Source organism: Branchiostoma belcheri, unplaced genomic scaffold, assembly GCF_001625305.1.
Source record: "Branchiostoma belcheri isolate BF01 breed outbred unplaced genomic scaffold, Haploidv18h27 scaffold22, whole genome shotgun sequence".
Classification (NCBI taxonomy): Eukaryota; Metazoa; Chordata; class Leptocardii; order Amphioxiformes; family Branchiostomatidae; genus Branchiostoma; species Branchiostoma belcheri.
Window position 1 is genome coordinate 3,313,488 of NW_017803713.1, and position 13,278 is coordinate 3,326,765.

At 42.7% G+C, this 13,278-nt stretch overlaps 1 protein-coding gene and 1 long non-coding RNA gene across 3 annotated transcripts in view; both read left to right on the top strand.

Annotated features, from left to right (window-relative positions):
- The first annotated feature begins 1,825 nt into the window (after positions 1-1,825).
- Positions 1,826-2,886, top strand: LOC109470235. Of its 2 annotated transcripts, none has more exons than XR_002140239.1 (3): positions 1,826-1,926; positions 2,486-2,687; positions 2,806-2,886. It is a non-coding gene; the product is annotated as an uncharacterized LOC109470235 (long non-coding RNA). The 2 variants fall into 2 exon arrangements; XR_002140238.1 differs by having other exon boundaries at positions 1,877-1,982.
- Positions 2,887-3,157: 271 nt separating this feature from the next.
- LOC109470157 overlaps positions 3,158-13,278 on the top strand; it is a 12,336-nt gene continuing 2,215 nt past the window's right edge. The window contains exons 1-18 of the mRNA XM_019768939.1: positions 3,158-3,163; positions 3,296-3,363; positions 3,508-3,598; positions 3,718-3,955; positions 4,265-4,429; positions 4,899-5,369; positions 5,634-5,695; positions 6,567-6,714; positions 9,398-9,595; positions 9,823-9,878; positions 10,097-10,262; positions 10,417-10,581; positions 10,722-10,786; positions 10,995-11,158; positions 11,454-11,613; positions 12,034-12,259; positions 12,496-12,687; positions 12,911-13,119. Of these exons, the coding sequence (XP_019624498.1) occupies positions 3,158-3,163; positions 3,296-3,363; positions 3,508-3,598; positions 3,718-3,955; positions 4,265-4,429; positions 4,899-5,369; positions 5,634-5,695; positions 6,567-6,714; positions 9,398-9,595; positions 9,823-9,878; positions 10,097-10,262; positions 10,417-10,581; positions 10,722-10,786; positions 10,995-11,158; positions 11,454-11,613; positions 12,034-12,259; positions 12,496-12,687; positions 12,911-13,119 (2,850 nt within the window). The remainder of the gene's footprint in view (positions 3,164-3,295; positions 3,364-3,507; positions 3,599-3,717; positions 3,956-4,264; positions 4,430-4,898; positions 5,370-5,633; positions 5,696-6,566; positions 6,715-9,397; positions 9,596-9,822; positions 9,879-10,096; positions 10,263-10,416; positions 10,582-10,721; positions 10,787-10,994; positions 11,159-11,453; positions 11,614-12,033; positions 12,260-12,495; positions 12,688-12,910; positions 13,120-13,278) is intronic.

Below are 13,278 nucleotides of genomic sequence, written 5' to 3' on the forward strand. Positions count from 1 at the left end.
CCTGAAGAACGAGGCTAGGTTCACTCACAAGAGCGACGTGTGAGTTCTTAAATTGTTTTATAGACACCAAAATCTTAGTGGAAATAAACATACATGATCTATCACTGTAAAAAAATTATCATCTTTACATCTTCGATGTGCATTACCACCAAGTCCGTCCCAACGTCAATACTATAAAGTATTTCTTTCCAGTTGGTCCTTCGTGGTTCTGTTGTGGGAAGTGGTGCAGCTTGGCCGCACGCCGTACCCTGGGATGGAGGCAAACGTCGGTATGAAACCGCATCGGACTGAAAAACAAGCCTGAGGCTAAAGTGACGTCAGCCGGGAAACATCTTTTGACTTCACAAGACTGTAAAATTCCTGGGGGAGTGACTATAACAAAACCTCATTTTTATATAATGACTCGAGCAGTGTGTTATTACCAAACTACTGTAACAGCTTTCCCAAGCCGCTTGTCGTGTGTTTTCTTTCACAAATGCTGAATTGTTTTTGTGTATCTGCCGCCATGACCCACGTGATTGAGCAGTCCTAGCTCTGTGCCAGGGTTGTTCTCATGCGTACCCTGCTACATGTATACACGTAGTCTCCACCAGACTCCTTTTGCAGGCTGAATAAATCGTAGAAATCGGTCTAAGATAGGTTTTAATTGGCCAGAGAAGGTGCAGGCCGATTGGATCCTCGATGGCCGGCTACCTTCTCTGGCCAATTAATACCCTTTTTAGACCGATTTCTACGTCGTTCCTACAGGCTCGACTGCTCATGTTCCTTCGCTATTTCCCCTCGTGGCTCCTGGCGTGATCCAGTGGGTCGTTGTTATTGTTAAACCTTGAAAAGCAGGTGTTAAGTGACATCCGATGTAGAAAGAACAGGTGCGTCTGTAAACAACTTTAAATCTAGACCATTCATGCAGGACCATGGCCTCTCACTTTCCCATTTGTTTCCCTTTGTTGTTCCTGGCAACTGACAATCGTCAATCTTGACAGTGAATCTGTACATACCTGATATACTGTAGATGTGATAACTTAAGACACCTGAAATGCATCACTGTTATTGTACTAGATAGAACTAGATTGTAAAAGCATGAATGTATAATAAAGGTCTTTCAAAGGCCCTGTTCATATGAAGTCAGTGAAGGCGCTTTACATGTGGTTTCCCACGAAGCCGGTTTCAAGTGGCCCCATCTGAACGTTCCAAATCACATTGAAAGCGCCTCGATCCCAATCCACTTCGGGAGGTGGTTTCGAATCGGTTTTCCCGCATCGATTTGCGTCTGAACGCAATGTGATTTCAATGTGACTTCACCTGGTCATGGATTACGGGGTGATATTTCTTTATTTATATGCAATATCAATATTTACGTGGCAGCAACTTAAAGAGCAGTAATGGTCAAATAATGTGTCCGTTCTAGGGCGAGCTTCACCGCCTCTGGCGGGACTACGTCGGCATTCGGCCGAGACACGCTGGGAGGGGGGCACCAGCAAGCAGGTCGTTGACCTCTGACATTAATAACACGCTACCTTGCGTGTTCTCATCAAACAACTTACAATTAATTGGACACGGTTTGAAAGGAATGATCGGTCACGGTTTGAAAGGAATGTGTGGCAGGTGGACCAGATGTGAGGAATGCGAGTTACCCGAATCGCGGTTCGGGTGACTTCATATGAACAAGGCCAAAAACGCAAGACGCGTTAGAGCATTACTCGACACAAAGAGTTGTGTAAGAGTTGCGTTCTTGGCTCTAAAGAAGCACGTACGTCCCTGGGCTATATTTAGACCATGACTGGTAGGTGGACCTCACGGGGGAAGAACCTAAACAGTCACTTACAGCATTTCCTTATCGACAAGACGCAAGACTTATGCGAGTTAAACACTAACTAGGAACATTTTACAACACCTGCAGAAGGCATATCTAGGTGTGCAGCACAGGTGAGTGTCTGCTTCCTTCGTCTCGGGAGTTTTATCCCAACGAACTACATTGAAAGGTACGTGTAGTGTCCAGAACCGTGCTTTATCCAGAACCGTGCTTTATCCAGAACCATGCTTTATCCAGAACCGTGCTTTATCCAGAACCGTGCTTTATCCAGAACCGTGCTTTATCCAGAGCCGTGCTTTATCCAGAGCCGTGCTTTATCCAGAACCGTGCTTTTTTCTGAATCGTGCTTTATCCAGAATCATGCTTTATCCAGAACCCTGCGTATCCAATATCCTGCGTATCCAGAACTGTGTTTTATCCAAAACCATGCATGCCGAGGGCACGGGTCTTAGTTCTGGATAGTCCAGGCATATTCAGAACTTTCCTATTACTAGTATCATTCCGTGATTTATCCGGCACCCATGAAAGAAGTTGCAGAAGACTAGGCTTACCAATGTCACATGAAATGTTCTGTTTCATGGTTTAAGGAAAGTATATCGTACTTACTAATAGGTAGACAACTTATTCGTCCAGTTGCATTTATTTGCCACTTGTCATTTTGTTGAACCTCAGAGACATGTCATCAACACCGGGCAGCCCCAAGCAGCTCCCCCGGGGCAGGTCGACTCACGGCCCGACTAAAACTGCCTGGACGACCCGGTGCGACCACCTGCAGCCTCGGGATGATTTAACCAGGCGGACCCAGTGCGGACGGCAAGAGCCAAAACACAAGACTATTGACACAATACCGGCAGAGGACATCGGTCAAGTTCCGGTAACAATTTTAAGCCAAACCTTTTTGTCTTTGTTGTTGGTACTCAACTAAAAGAAACTGTTTCATTTACTAGTTATTTGTAGTCCTATATGTTTAGTCTAAATGTATTTTTCTCCAGATCAGGAGCACACGTGCTGACCGGTCCTTTATGTGGCGAGACTTCAAAATACCAGAGGACAGCCAGGAAGTCAACTTGAAGGTACTGTAAATTCACATATGTTCGCGGGATAGATTTCGCGTTAGGAAAGGAAAGAAGATTTTTTGCGGTGTTTAAAGTTCGCCGTTGAAACAATACTTAAGCGCGGTAGTACATTTACAATCACTGTGAAATCAGTGCCTTTACTCTTGGTTACAATATGCCTCTTATTGTGGCATCGTTATAGTATATTGTATGGTACACAATTTTGGACAGTATGCCGCTATTGATGCATGTCTTCCACTATTGTCTTGTCTAATTTCAAATATATTTCATGGAGGTATGAGATCTCCGAATTCTTGTTTGCAATTACGAATTAAATATAAAGACAGAACTGGTATCGAGTATGGCCCACATTATCATGTCCTGACTTTAATATCAAACTTTTTGTTTTGTCTGTTCAAAATCCTAGACGGGTGCAACACAGTACGTTATCAAAGGAAGTGGCAATGACCATCAGGAATACTGTGATGATGATCGGTAAGTAACAGACTATTGCAAAGCCTTTGTTGACTTAAGCATCATATGTTTAACGTTTGGCATTCTAGGATAGATGTGTGTATACTAGATAACTCACAGTTCATTGTTCTTGTTTGATCACCATGATTGTGTGTCTTTTTTAAGGCGCGTCACCGTTGAAGAGAAAGATTCGCCGTTTGAAGAAGGGTCGCAAGAAGTCGAACACAGTACATCTGTGGGTTTAGTGGAGAAAAAGGTACTACAAATGTAATTTTTGTATGTGTACAAGCTTTATAGTATCGAACAGACAACACAAAGTGGTTAAGATGCCATCCCCATACAAAACTTTTGTGTTGACTCATGTATCTCTCGCAGGCCCCACCAAAAAGGCAACCGAGTTCTGACTCTCTGTTCAGCGGGAAGCAGGTGAAACCCGGCGACGTATGGACGCCGTACGGCCCGCCGCTGTACGGGTACGGCTCCTCCCTGAACCCGCCACCCAGGAATTCGAAGCGGTTAGACACGCTGCTCATCCTCGCCGCCATCTTCTACTGCCTGGCCGTCCTGACAGCGGTGGTGTTCGCTGTCTTCTTTAAGATCAAAGTCATGCCAGGTTAGCTTGTTTTTTCTATCACCCGATTCCTTAGATTTCAGTTGATCACTTTTTGATGGAACTAGCTAGTTTTCATTTAGACTGCAAAAGGTATTGTCTAATAATTTCTGATAGGAAGGTTTTTTTATTGCTGACCGAAAAAATGTTCTTAGTCTTCAGCGCAGATGGCATTTCTCAGTTTTGTCGTATCTTTTAGTTAGCTCTCTGAAAAGACGAGCTGTGCTCACTCTTTTATTATTTGCGTTTGACCTTCCTCAATCTGACAATCATCTTCAAATTTCTTGTACTATCTTTCCACTGGTTCAACAGCCTACATGACTCCTGCGGAGCCGGTGCCTGTGTGGATGCAGCAGTTTTCCCCGGAGATGCAGAGGTGGTACCAGTTGGCTCTCCAGGCCGCAGGAGGGGACAAATCAGCGATACTGCCGCCTGGACACGTGCCGCAACCGACCGTGGAGATTCCTGTGCAGGAATGTGAGTCTTTGGTTCAAAAAGTTCCTTGCACTGCCGCTAGGTGTCGTTGCTACAATGTTAAGAATACGGTTCCAAACGTGACAGAGTTTATACCCCCCTCCTCTCATTACGGTTCTTTTACTGGAGGGACTACGGCGTTGAACTGAAAAGGCAACATTTGCATATGATAATGTTCTTCACATTGTCTAGTCTGACTAGCTGATGCTTTATTTAGTCTTACTCAAACACATTCATATACATGCATATGGAGATCGGCGTCTCCAACTCTGTCCTGCTACAAAAAATATGTAACCCAGCTCCACCGAGTGCCTGCTACAGCACCAGTTACCATGATGACAGACGTCTGATCCAGGTCATTGACCTTATTTGTTTGGAGAAGAAGAGGAAGACACAGAGCAAAAACAACATGTTTTCCTTAAAAGCAAGTTGCTGACTTTCGAATTCTGAATGTTTGGTTTCTCCTTTTCAGTTTGCGGAAACACGTCTCTCCCCGACTTGCCCCATGGCCGCTTCAACTGCATCAGTATCGCCCACCACAACATCTACGTGCGCATGTGCATCGCCAGGTGTGACGTGGGCTACCAGACTGATGACGCGGGCCTGCTGTTCTGCAACCGCGGCCGATGGGCGCCGATCGCGCCCGAAGTCGTGTCGACACTCGTCGGCGTCGGGCGGGCTGCCGACACGATGCCGAACACCGACCCTCGGATGTTCGAGCACCTCGGCATCTCCGACGAAATCTACGCGGACGTGGCGTTTAACATTTTAGTGAAGGTTGATGACGTCCCAAATCTGTCTATCATAAAGACATATCTAAACATGATATCAGAGGACAACATCATCGACTTCAACATGATGCGGCAATTGTTGATCTGGATTGGCCCAACTCTAGACGACAAAGTGGCCAACCTGGACTTCCTGCATATTCTGTCTCGCCTAGGTAAGTAGAGTTCGGCGATACAAAACAAGGCTCTAAATATCATACTTAAAATAATCCCAAATATGAAAAATGAAATATGATCGTGCAGCATTTTTTGAAACCTCAAAAATCAAATTCAAGAAGAACCTGTTACCATTTTTAACAATATATGACAGCACATAGAATATATTGTGTACACAAAGAAATTATAGAACAGGCCATATATATATTGAAATTGAAAATAGCAATAAAGAAAAAAACACAATTCTGTCTTTCTATTTGCAGAGACGTTTGGGGCGTCCAGACGGCCGGTATGCAGAATTGTGGACTGCAAAGGAGAATTTGGGGTACTTGTTTCGAATGGCTTATCTGAACAGAAAATAACAAACATACACCAAATTAATGATACTAATAATTAAGTGTGAGACATAAAACTTACTTTCTTCTGTAGTTCATATCACCAAGAACAGAAACTTCACCAGATCAAGAAACTAGCCGGATCTAGTAATAAAGTAACGGTCAAAACATACTAAGTACCTTCATGTTTTATGGGATTGTCCTAACTTAATAGATTTTTGGAAAAAGATCAAAATTTGGTATCTTCAAAAAACCGGTCAAGATATTATCTTGAACGGTTTTAATATCATTTTCAGAAACCTTCTCCCAGGCACCTCTATAATTCAAAACTTCATCATCCTGTTAGCAAAATGTTTCATATTCCATAGTAGAAAGTCCGAAAAATTGAATTTTCTATCCTTTCTAATTTTTTTTGTAACAAAGTTGAGTTTTATATCACTACAAGTAAAAACAAATTGGAGAAGCATCTCGGCAAATGGGGTGGATTTTGTGTTTAAATTATATTTTGTCATACAATATTTATATTTATAATACTAAATCATATTATCTATTATGATTTCATGCTACTTCCATATGTACATTTGAGTTACTTCGGTTGATTTGACTTATGATTTGACTTTTGTTATACAGTACTTATATTTATAATACTAAATCATATTAACTATTTATTATGTACATTTGAGTTACTTTGGTTTGATCTGACTTATGTTGTCAAGTTGGATGGTTCCACTTCTTTTGTTCTTTTCTTTTGTTGAATAAAAAAAGTAACTGTCAATAATCGCGTACCTGGACCCACCAATTTCATATTACCGTCATCTTTAAAAAATGGATGTCACAACTTCAAGTTTGTTATATTCATAGAACTTAGCTCATGGTCGAGTCAGCAGCACTGCGACCACCTACATGTCAGAAGCCCGAGTGGTCTGTGAGCGAGGCTACCTGCCCAGGCACCTTGTACTGACGTGCAACGCTACAGGACACTGGGACGAACCTGCACAGTGTGACCCTGGTAGGGTGTTGCCTTGGCTTTTATGTACATGGAGTTAAGAAGAAGCCGGTACCTCAGGCTTTTTAGACACTTTGCACTTTGGCAAACGGTATCGCCGAATATGATTTTTTAAAACATATTGCTATTTCAACTAGAAAGGCCAATATTTGCTTTGGAGCAAATACAGCGATGGGTTCACCACATTTTACGACATGGCAGGGAAAGAATGAGAAACACAAGGGAAAACAATGATTTACATTGATATAACTATAATATGAAGTAACATACAACTAAAACAACAGTTGGATAGCTATTCCCTACTTTATTGGTTAGGATTTTTAATTGCATAATGCAAACTGTTGATTTTCAAAATAAAAAAAACGTTCATGCCCCGCATTCCAATGCTGGAGCAGAAAAGCTTGAAATACCTACCAAAACACTTGAATAAAGACATACTGTCAGTATGGAAATGCTCTGTGAAGGTGTTAATCAAGTTAAATCCCAACAGCCAATCAGCAAGAAATGCTCTGTGCAGGTGGAAATGCTCTGTGCAGGTGTTAATCAAGTTAAATCCCAACAGCCAATCAGCAAGAAGTATAGAGGAAAGCTGCATGCCTATTGGTTGATGCCCTGCATTCCATTGTGATGACTCATGCCCAGACGTGGTAAACACGGCACACTAACACAGTAATACATTTGCTATAACACAGCCAAAAAACTCAAATAAAACCATTCTAAAAGCCTGTATCACAAAAATTTAAAAACGCCTAGGGGTATTTGCCCACTGTACCTCCATACCAAATTTCAGGACCTTAGGCCCTAAAATGAAGAAGCTGAATCCGTTTAAACTAGAAAGGCCAACATTTGCTTCGGAGCAAATGTAGGAATTTCACTCCATACCCTTCCCCAAACAAAAATGAGAGATTCTAAATAAATCATACTGCAATTATACAAGGACAAGCTGTTTGAATCTCGACAGGTATTTACAAAACTGGCACTTGGCAATTATCCCCTTTTTTTTTACAAAGATACAACGACACGCACTTTAAATCTCGACAGCTTTACTTTACACTTTTGACGAGATTGTAACTACTACTAACGGAAGCAAAATTTTCACGGCCTGAGAAAATGGACATGTTCACGGAAGTATATATTCACGGTGGTGACAGTTGCAGGAAAAAGAAAGTCCAGGAATTATTTCCTAACTGTAATGATAAGTTCACAATACAGAGGTGACAGTGAAAACCGTGAACATTGACCCCCCGCTTGCGTTGCGGTACAGTGAAAAAAATCGGGAATTACAGCAATCAATTTACTGAGTATGTTTGCTTAGTTTCCAGATGTTTTGTACTTGTAGTTTTTAAATGAACGAAAACCGATGCGCGCACAGATGTTACTTTTGTGACAACATCAAAGTGATTTTGGTTTGTATGTTGAAAAAATACAAAAGACTAACATTCGAAGTTATTGAAATTCTTGAGTAAGAACAATCAGTTTGGAATGTTAAAAGCAAAGCAATGGATATTAAAACGAAAATGTTAAAATTAAATGTTGAAATTGTTAAAATGTAAAATGGTTAAAATGGTTAAAATTGTTGAAATTGTTAAAAATGTTAAAATTGTTAAAAATTGTAAAAAGGATAATTAAAAATATCCAGTGTACCGGGGTTCGAACTCGTAATGTCTGGACTTGCAGCCCTGCGCGTTACCAACCGAGCTATCTGGACACGTTTCCATTACTCTCTGCATTGTATGTCATATAATGTGAACAACATGGCGGTAACGATCGCTTCAAGTACTAGTAAGGGACTTTCTAGGAGATACACTCTACAATTTTGGTGATTCTTCAGAAATCGATAACAGAATATATAATACTAGTCGGTGAAGATTGTGGAAAATTGTTGATACCGTGGCGCGCGCGCGTGCGCCGACGATACACATTACGTACCGTTGTTTACAGTACTCGCGGGGCGCAGGTCATTGACCTCCCGCTTGCGTTGTTCCAACAGAGAAGAGCAAAATATCTGCCAGTTTTTGCGTCAGATTTTCAGTGTTTGTTAAAATCATATACAGGCATCCATGCAGCTATAATTCTTCCAACTAGTTCGTAGTTAGGTGAAATGTTTATAGGAATCACACGAATCGGTATCCAGTATCAGAGTATCATGGCCCACGGCCGAGACCGCTTGGACCAGCTGCGCTGGTACGTGAAAATGGTAGTAAATAAATTAATTAGCCAACAGCCAATCAACAGCCACATCTGCAAACATGACCACACCTGCTTGTATGCCCATATTTGGGCCTTCCCCCGAATTCCTTTCTTATTACGTCACGCGCGTACGCCCCCACAGTACTTTCCTATGGGGACCACTAAAAAGCAAATAAAACGATTGTAAAAGCTTGTATCAAAAAAATTAAAAAAACGCCTAAGGGTATTTACCCACTCTACCTCTATACGAAATTACAGGTAATTTCGCCCAAAAATGAAGGAGTTGAATCAATTTAAAGAAGTGGCAGAAGGAGGAGGAGGAGAAGAAACATCAGAAAAAGCAATATGGGTTCACCACCACTTCGTGGTGTGGTGAACCCATAATCAAAACAAGATACGACTAGGCATTATAGAGGGTATTACTAACATAAGCCAACACAAAAAGGCACTGCATTCTGAGTACGAAGTTTGTTGCCGAATACATATTATCACACAGTAACCTGCAGCCCACCTGAGGACCCCCCGCACGGCTCGTACCTGTGCCAGGGTCACGTGTTCTCGGACCGCGGTGACGTCACCTGTGACGTAGGGTACCTACCGGAAACGGACCACGCCCTAGGCTGCAGCTGGACCGGAAACTGGACCTCCTTCCGCAGAGGGAACACGACAGAGATGGAAAATGCTGTGTCAGCAGGTGGGGAAAAGTTACACATCTATTGTTCGTATCAGGGGTTGGAACCATGTCAGTATTGATAAAATGACTAAGGAACGTATTCTTGACTGTAGAAAAATGACTTATGTTGCATAGAATGTCACTGGAGATTTGAAGATAGTTAATGTGGGCTCAACATTTTTGGAAAATGTGAGTGCATGTATACTCCATTGAAATGCATTAAAATCGACCTTCCATCTTCTTTGCAGACGTTGTTATCCCACAGACTCTGGCCTGTGTCATCGCTGACTGTGGAAACATTTCGGTGAGTGTTTTTTCATACATGTTTGTTACATGTACTACATTTGCCAAACATATTCTTCTACATAAGCCTCATTACCAAGTAGATGAAGGAATTGGAAAATTGCAACGCTCGGGAAAATAGAATGACAATTGTTGTCTGTGATTACAAATCAGTGTTGGCAATTTCTGTATTTATTTGCCACCAAAGTCTAACAGTCTAAGGTCTTCCTCCGTGCGCAGACACCCGCACTCGGTGACGTCACCTGTACAGGTACGACGTACGGTGAGACGTGTCATCTCACCTGTCAGAACGGCTACGAGCGGCTGGGCCAAGACAACTTCACCTGCCAGGTGTACCGGCTAACAGCCCAGGCCACCTGGAGTGGGGAGCCTGAATGCACACCAGGTACTGCAGCCTATCTTGATAGAGAAATGCTATACTGGTACTTTTTGAACGACGTATTCCAACATGATGCCATTAAGAGGTTATATCTTTAGATGCACAACATTTGGGGCACTTTTGTTGAAGTTTTTTTACAAAGTGTTCTTGCGTTTACCAGTGAGTTGCGGATCCCCTCCTGAGTTCCCTAACACCGCCCTACTGTGCGCCAGCGGACACACCTACGGGAACACCTGCGGAGTCACCTGTGCGGACGGGTACGACGAAACGAACCACCAGAGTGTAGCTTGTCATAGCAGCGGGAACTGGAGCCTGCAGGACGGAGGTGAGAATTTCTGCTCCTTTTTCAGCGACCTTTCTTGCGATGTCGCTAAAATCAAACCATGGTGCTGATGCAATCAAGGCACACACAGGATTGTAGTAGAATTGACAATATTTCTAACTAAGTTCCTTTTTTGACTGTAGCTCTCCAGCCAGTTGTTGGAGGACCAGATCTGTTCTGTCAGAAGAAGGACTGTGGCAACCTTACTGTACGTATCTTTTAGGTTTTGTATAATAAAATGTGTGGCACAGACAGCTAAATACTATAACATTTAGTGTATTAGGTTATTGTCTTCTCCTTCAATGTGATGACATTGTCATTCTTAGATATGATCAAATTTTGGCAGCATTTATTTCCTTATCAACTACATAACGTCTCTTAAGAAAACGGCAGATACATTTTCCTTTTCCGCCCAGAGCCCTGCCAACGGCAGCCTGACGTGCAGCGGTACCAGGTACCAGGACTCCTGCCGCCTGACCTGTCAGCCCGGGTACAAAGTTGGCTACGAGGGCGGCCATATTCTTCACAGTCTGTACAACTTCAGGTGTCTGGCTAGTGGCGAATGGAACAATAAACCAAGGTGAGGCCATTTTTCCTTTTTCTACTTTTCTTTACATGTCATGCTACCAAAATGAACCCTTCTGCAATCCAGAAAGCCTTTTTTTCAAATTGGTGTATGGTCCGACTGTATACATAAACGTTAACGTTGTGTTTTCGGGACCTATGAATTCGGTTAGTCATGAAGAAATGACTTATGTGCTGTACAATATCACGGTAACACCATATGTGACGACTAAGCTTAAGTCGATTCTACAACGAACAATTGTCAATGTATTGAATGAAAATTTCATTGTCGTTTCTAAACCCTTGTGTAGATGTGTCCAGTCTAACTACTGCCGGCTCGGCCTGCACGACTGTCACCCTGAGCACGGGATCTGCGACCTGACGGGCCACCAGACCTTCAGCTGCCGCTGCCGGGTCGGGACGGTCGGGGACGGGAGACGCTGTGAACGGACCCCCTGTCCGCCTTTCCCGGTCAGTGCAATGCTGTTGCTAGATTTTGCTAGATTCTGACGGAGTTTCCACTGCAAAATGTCGGAAGGTCCGAGTCTGTAGGTGACCAGAACGATCTGCACTATCATCGTCATCATTATCGGTCATATTTGGTCGGTTTGACTGTGGCGTACAGTCAGACCTTACCAACTAACCAAATGCTGTCAAAAAGGCAAAGCTTGATTGTTGGAAGGGAAAAGAAAAAAAAATTCACCTAAAACTCATTCCAAATACTATGATCTACACCGAGTGCGGTGCCTACGATAATTCAGCTAAAGACGACACAGGTAATGACCAGAATCTAACTTTAACCAATGGACCAAAAGGCAGTTTTAGCTGAAACCATTTTGTAACTGCAGCCCACATCACCAGCTGAATGTCGTTTTTCCTCCACTTTCCCAGATCTCTGAACCAGCAAACGGCTTCTTCAGGTGTTCTATCCCAGGATCCTCTACTGCCTGCACGACAGAGTATGCTAACAGCACCTCCGCGGAGTACGAGGTCGTCTGTCTGCTCCACTGTAACCATGGTTACGACAGGCTGATCTATGCCGAGTACTCCTGTGGACAGGACGGGAGCTGGACCATTCCTGTCGACATAGACAGGCCAGGGACCACGCCGTGTTTAGGTGCAACTGAATGTTGAATCTCTACTTTTTCTAAACCTTAGGCGTTGCTGGTTGGAATCAGCAGTACCATGGTAGAAAAAGAATAGAAAAGGGACTAGATTCTTCAGCATTATAAGATAAACAAAAGTTCCTGAACCAATTTTCTACACCTTTATTTTTTCAGGACCTTCAGTAATGATGGCCCCAGTGGTCTTAATAATTATTCTGTCATTCGCCACTTTGACATTTTGTTTCAGCTGTGAAATGCCCGGACCTGGCCCTTCCCTTGCATGGTACAATGACCTGCAATAGTGGCTCCGAATTCCGCTATCCGGAGGTCTGCAACCTCGCCTGCGACCGAGGCTACGAGCTAACGACTCCCACAAACAGCAGCGAGAGACGCTGTCAGACTGATGCAACCTGGTCTGGAAACGACGCCGTGTGCATCGGTATGTTCGGCATTGTTTCCATTCAACTTGAATTCAAATTTAAGTACTTTATAATGTGTAGCAGTAAACATGTGTGCTACACATGTGTCTTGTGATGTAAGATATCTTAAGGTCTATGATCTTGTGTTTTCATTTTTTTACCACTTGTTTTGTTGTATGTTGTCAAACAGTAACCGTTCTCTTCAATCCAAATGCCATTTGTAATTCATTTTGTCTACTTTAGGCGTACAGTGCCCAGCCCTGTCTATCCCCGCCAATGGGAGAATATCCTGTGATAACGGCTCCTCCTTCCGGTTTCCTGAGAACTGCAGTTTCTCCTGTGACCCAGGCTATGAGATACACGAGAGAGGTAACAACAGTCGGACCTGCCAAGCCGACGGTACATGGTCCGGGAGCGATGTCACATGCATCGGTAAATATGACACCCATTCTGTACTTTCATATCTAAAGGTGCTTCAAAATTCAGAATATATAAACTTTTGTTATACTATACTATATCTTATCTATATCTGCTATATATATATATATATATATATATATATATATATATATATATATATATATATATATATATATATATATATATATATA